This window comes from Nestor notabilis, unplaced genomic scaffold, assembly GCF_000696875.1.
Source record: "Nestor notabilis isolate BGI_N333 unplaced genomic scaffold, ASM69687v1 scaffold22919, whole genome shotgun sequence".
NCBI classification, from domain to species: domain Eukaryota; kingdom Metazoa; phylum Chordata; class Aves; order Psittaciformes; family Psittacidae; genus Nestor; species Nestor notabilis.
This window is the reverse complement of record NW_009944397.1, coordinates 1-6282: the sequence shown is the minus strand read 5'-3', so window position 1 is coordinate 6282 and position 6282 is coordinate 1. Positions and strand designations below refer to the sequence as shown.

Below are 6282 nucleotides of genomic sequence, written 5' to 3'. Positions count from 1 at the left end.
GGTTGAAGTCCCCCATGAGGACAAGAGCATGCGAACATGTACTGTGTCCCATTTCCCTTTGTTGCTAACTTCACTTGGGAAAAATTATCAGGATTACAACTCAGTATCTAGAATCTCTCTGGAGCAGTTTCCTGGATTTAGAACACTAGTTGTTTAATTACATGCTTCTTAAAACCTTCTTTGCCCTTTGAAGTTATTTATTTCCAATGCATCTGTATTAATAGGAAGTTTATAATTGATTTTCATTTCATTTAGTTTTTCCTTTTCAAGGAAAAACCTAAACTGATTCTGTTTTGTAAAACATTTTTTTTTCCCCCAACAAAAACAAGTGGTAGGCACTCTGAGCAAGTGGTGCCTCATTTCCTGTAGATTTGTATCTTCTGTTTGCATTTAAGGTCCAGATTTGAAGCTTTTTTCACATCAGCATTTGTAGAGAGTTTTTTGGTTTTGACTAATCCAAACTCATGCCGCAGCCTTTGCCTTAGCTATTGAACTTGTATAAAGCTACCCTCATCTCTCCAGCTGCCTGCTGTCATGAAACATGCAGGAACAGAATTTTCTGTCAGACCTCTGTCTCTGCAGTTGCATTTGATTAATGCCACCTAAAAACCCAACAGACAGTGCGATTATATCTTTAGAAACTGGACTGTAATGAGGCCTTAGAATAACTACAGGAATGGACGATTTAAATCAGTTGGTATTTTGGGTCAGTGTCTGGATTTGAGAATTTTCAGTAGTGCACATGACATCTGAAATACAGATAAAGATATCCAGATTCTGAAAAGTTTAATGATTTACGCTTTTTATTTACCCCTGTATATTTTAGATGAGTTTCCATCACTAATTCTTCATTCTTCAGTAACCCCATATCTTCTAAACACCAGAATAGCTTCTAACAATATCAAGTTTTAATCATTATGTGTAAAAGCAGTTTTTGTGTGGTCTCTTGCTTTAAAATCAGTCTTTTAAAATGCCATGCAGGAGCATGGTCCAGAGGTAACTTATGTTAGTATTACTTAGCTCTACAAAGCTGAGTTATGCAGTATTTCTTAGATTAAGAAAAAGAGGAACTAGTACCCAGCTGGTATAAAACTCCTGGTTTTGCAGGTTTCCAGTGGGACAGTTTGAGAAGGTCCTGAGAGGTCATACTTGAATAATGAAGGAAAATAATACAGGAATTTTTTACATGAAAAAAGTGTGATTACTGTTAAAGTGCTGATGCTGAGCCTGCAGAGGTAATTTGGAATGGCTGCAGTTATTGTTGCACACTTTAACTAAAATTATCAGAAGATAAAATGTTGGTTTTACGTCTGTCATCATCAGAATTCATTTTTACTGTCAATAATTAGATCACAGCATTTTAGCAAAGCACAACGTTATGAGTCGCTACTGATCTTATTTTTGCTTGCACTGAAAAAATACAATCCCCTGACAACAGTTGCCTTTTTTCCTTTTCCTTTAGCAAAAAATGGTCCTATTTATGATGTTGTTTGGAACCCCAATTCGATTGAGTTCTGTGCTGTGTATGGTTTTATGCCTGCCAAAGCAACAGTTTTTAATCTGAAATGTGACCCTGTGTTTGATTTTGGAACCGGTCCTCGCAATGCTGCCTACTACAGCCCCCATGGACACATCCTAGTGCTAGCAGGATTTGGGAATCTCAGGGGACAGATGGAAGTGTGGGACGTTAAAAACTACAAACTCATTTCCAAACCAGTAGCCTCGGATTCCACGTACTTTGCTTGGTGTCCTGATGGGGAACATATTGTAACCGCAACATGTGCTCCCAGGCTGCGTGTCAGTAATGGGTACAAGATATGGCACTACACTGGCTCTCTACTACATAACCACGAAGTTCCATCAAACGAAGAAATGTGGCAAGTTTCCTGGCAGCCCTTCTTGGATGGGGTGTTCCCAGCGAAAACAGTAAAATACCAGGCCGTTCCTAGTGAATTGCCCAGTGCTGAGCCAAAGCCTGCCCAAGCGTACAGGCCTCCAGCCCTGAGAAACAAACCTGTAACAAGTTCCAAGCTCGTAAGTAGACAGTGTCATGTATGAACCAAACTTCTGCTTCATTGCTTTGCCTGTCTTTGAAACTTGGCCTCCAATTTGTCTGTATTTTTAATTAGGGATGTGAGAAGAACAGTTCGACTGACAGTAGTGTTGTCTGTTTTACGGGACGTTCTCTTGATAATCTTCTTTGATATTTTGCTTACTGTTTTCAAGAGTCTTTGCTAGAAAACTGAAATGTCTTTGGTCCAAATATTGTCCTTTTACACAGTTGTCTGCAAACTTTAAAACCACTCTCTACAACATAGAGAACAATAAACTGCAAATTTGTTTTGCGATGAAATTGTGCACTCTAGATAGAAGCCTGTGATTTGGGTGGCCTGACTTAGTGTTACCAGTCTAAACCCAGCTGGACAGGTGGCTGACTGTCCTTCCAACAGTGCCTTTTTTTTTTTTTTTTTTTTTTTTTTTTTGTAAGGTAAACTTACTTGCCAGAAAGAGATTTGCTTGTTAGCAAGTCAGCTGTATGTAGTTCAAACAGGTTTCAGTATAATGACCTACTTGTCTAATTAGCTGCTTTTCAAAGCTGGTTTTTTTTCAAAGTAGGCTGAGTAGCCACTAATTACATTTTAACAATTGTACCCTTGATGTTTAAGTCTTAGAGAGCTTTTGTTTTGAGCCCTGTGCTTTTGAAGGAGGGACTGCTGCTTGGCTTGTGAGGCTAATGTCTGATTTTGCAAATAATCAACAAGTAGAGGTAGTAGAGAAAAGAGCTGTTAAATAAAATGATTCTGTTTTCTTAAATGGGCAAGAAATCTTGTCATATGCATTAAACCAATCCTCAATTAAGAGTTATCTTAAAAAAACCCGAAAGGGCTAACCAGCCTCTTCTTTTCACACACTTCCCAGCAACCCATTTATCCTTACTTGACAACTTTTTAACTCAGACTCCTAGTGACAACAAAAGCAAAATGCAAAATCCGTCATGCATTTTGTGCTAGTTTATTCCTCTTTCATTTTTATTTCTCTCCCCTTCAAAAAAATAGGAAAAATGCTGATTTTGTTATTTCATCAGAAATCCATTAAATCTTTAGGATATACAGAGTAGTACCATCCAAACTTGAAAATAGGTGAGTTTGAAAACCTTTTCACCCTGCCTTCTGCTGTTCGAAAAGGCACATACCTTTTTTCCCCTCTTTTATTTCTTTCTTTCTTTTTCCTTCTTCCTTTATGGTTCATCTTTGCATACAGTATTGACTTAAGTAGGTTTGCATGTTCACTGTTAGGTTTTTTGTACCAACACACTTGCCAACATGGAGTACATGTTTTGTTAACTGTTAATTTTGCATATCCTGCAGCATGAGGAGGAGCCACCTCAAAACATGAAACCACAGTCAGGAAGCAGCGATAAGCCACTCTCTAAAACAGCTCTCAAAAATCAAAGGAAACATGAAGCCAAGAAAGCTGCTAAACAGGTACTGCAGAAGTAGTTCTTTTGAGGATAACGTTAATTAGTTTTCACAGTCAGTCTCAGAGCACAGTGACTGTCGGTGGCACAGAGAGCCCTCAACATCTTGCATGTGCCAAGTTGTGTGGAGGGTGGTAGACTTTTTAATTGGACTAAAGCAGGTACAAAAGGATAGAAATAACACCTTTGGTTAGTTGCTGTGCATGTTAGCTGAAATCAATGTTAAGACTAAGTCGTTCTGACTTCTTACCCTCATACAGTCTGCATAGTGTTTTTCAGTGCTGGTGAGAGGTAAGAACAGGTTTGCTGCTTCGACGTGTGCCCCAGCAGGTCAGGACTGAGGCATGTTATCAGGGCAGACCAAAGACAGCCTGTTCTGTGTCACCTCTTTGCTTGCTGTTCTTTGGCTAGGTAAATAAGAATCAGCTTTTGGTATTAGCCTTAAAATTTCTACAAACTTGGGAAGCAACAATTTCCTTTAAATTATTTTAATTTCTTGGACTGGTTTTGAGCCCTTTCTTTTGCTTCAGAGACAATAACCCACCAGTCTACTTTATAAAATATTTGTGTATGTGTTTGTCCTGTCATTCTTACTGACATTTCCCTATGCAGTGTATGGTTGGTGTCTTGAGGAAGTAGGAATTAAACAAGAAACAGTATGTGAGTTGTTACAGATAACCCTTTTTCTGTGGAAAGCATATATATAGGTAATGCAGTACATGAAAGCAAGTCACAAATTTTGGAGTACAGCAGAAAACTAGTGAAAGAAGAAATATTAAATGGATTCCTCAAAATGATTAAAGAAATTTCTCAGTCACTTTGTAATCAAAAGTATTTTCTAGATAATGGGTTTAGTTTATTTGTCTACAGGAGGCAAAAGCTGATGCAAACCATGATTCTACACAGTCCTCAGCATCACAGAATGCACCACGGAGTGTTGTGCCTGCCGTTACATCAGGAGATCCTGAAGTTGACAAGAAGATAAAGAATTTAAAAAAGGTGGGGGGATTTCTTTTTTCTAACAAACAGTAAATTTACCTACAGAGGTGGTCTGTAAGATTGAGTCTGATTATAGGGTGACTTGAGCTTGGCATTTACATAGATGGTAATTTCTGAACTTGTAAACCAGCTTCCTTTGCTTTTCCATCTGGTAGAACAATAGAAGTCAATGCCTGCCAGACTCCTAAAGACCACATCAGAGGTGGCAGAAGCCTCAGCCAGGTTGTTCCAGTCTCCTATTACACATACTGTTGCAGCTTACACAGCCAAGGGGCCGGGGTAGCTTAAAGGTGTTAATGCTCAGAAAGCAGGTGTGTGGGCTGCCTGTTTACTAGATGCTGGATCTGAGAAGGGGACCATGCTGTGTGGTTTCAGTTTCTTCCCTAACTGCTGAATGTATGAGGCCTAAGTTCACTGCCAATTCTAGAAATTCTTGATTAAATAATTTCAGAGTGGGAGTTGTTCGGTTCAGGCTAGAGAATCTCCCATTTCTGCATAACCCATCAGGGCTTTTTTCTCCTGGCTGCTTCCAGCTTTTCATGGTCTCTGATGGGATTAATATTCCAGGCTTTCCGAGGAAAATGTGTGGTGAGGAGGGATAGTATAGTGGAGGGGTATTTTTGAATTTGGATCTAGCCCTTCAGGGAGGTAATTAATGGTGTTTATGTTCTGGAAACTAGGAAGTGCTTCTATCCTCTAAGTTTTGTTCTTGAAAGAAATGTCTTTTATTGGTGGGAGGTTCTGGATTGAGCATCTGGTGATGCTTAAATGAAACGTGCCTTCCTTATTGAGACCTGCCTCCTGGTAAATCAGGCAATTGCAAGTGCTGGAACTTCTAAGACTGGTTTTTTTTGTTCTTGGTTCATCAATATCTTTGTATTCGTGTGGGGTATTTTGTTTTGTTTTACAGAAACTAAAAGCAATTGAGCAGCTGAAAGAACAAGCAGCTGCTGGCAAACAGCTAGAGAAGAATCAGGTACCGTTAAGATGTAGCTTATTTTAAAATGGAAGTTACATAAGCTGCATACATCTATGACATCTTGTACTTATTTGTTCTAGTTGGAGAAGATTCAGAAAGAAACTGCTCTCCTTCAGGAACTGGAAGACCTAGAACTGGGCCTTTAAAACTTCATGGAAATTCAGTGAGGTGTTAAGATGAAGTTCATGCAAAATTTTAACTTGTATTAACTTGAACACATAAAATGTTTCAGCAAATGACTGAGGATGCAAAAGTCCAGTGGTTTGTTGCACACTTGCCTTTTACAAAGCTTTCCTAAAGATTTGTGCACAGGTGAAACTGTGACCATATCAGCCAGTTCTGCCGTTGTTCAAACCAGAAACGTGATTATGTTCTCAAAGCCTAAACAACCCAGAAGCAGCCTGTTAGTTTCTTTTCCTTGTCTGGGTGTGAGGAGGGAAGGTGATGAGGTTTACCCATTTGATAGCTTTATTATATTTAAAAAGATGTGATCTTTATGCAATAATGGGATGTAGATAAAAATAAAGAGCATTTAATAATAAAAGTCCTTATGTTTTGTTACAAGGGCAGAGTTTTAAAACAAAGAGGCTGTGCCACCACAGCCAGTTTTTATTAATGTAAAAAATAATCCACTGCCAAGGATAACGAGGCTTCAGCTGCTGTGGGAACCCTTGCACTTTTTTTTTTTACTCTGCGATTTTTATTCTTTCTTCCAGCCCTCATCCCGCCGTCTCTGCTCCTCTCCTCGTGACCGTTCAAAGCCAAGCGCTGAGTGCGCAAGGCAGGAGCGGCGGGCTCTGACGCCGAGGGGTGCCGAGGGGTGGCG

The 6282-nt window shown here is 39.4% G+C and overlaps 1 protein-coding gene across 1 annotated transcript; it reads left to right on the top strand.

Moving 5' to 3' along the window:
- Nucleotides 1-1462: 1462 nt before the first annotated feature.
- EIF2A (eukaryotic translation initiation factor 2A, 65kDa) lies at nucleotides 1463-5737 on the top strand (the record flags this gene model as incomplete). Its single annotated transcript, XM_010022406.1, has 5 exons — nucleotides 1463-2034; nucleotides 3369-3485; nucleotides 4349-4477; nucleotides 5388-5453; nucleotides 5537-5737. Coding segments are annotated over 5 exons (950 nt in total), but the record flags the coding sequence as incomplete, so codon positions are not given.
- Nucleotides 5738-6282: the final 545 nt, after the last annotated feature.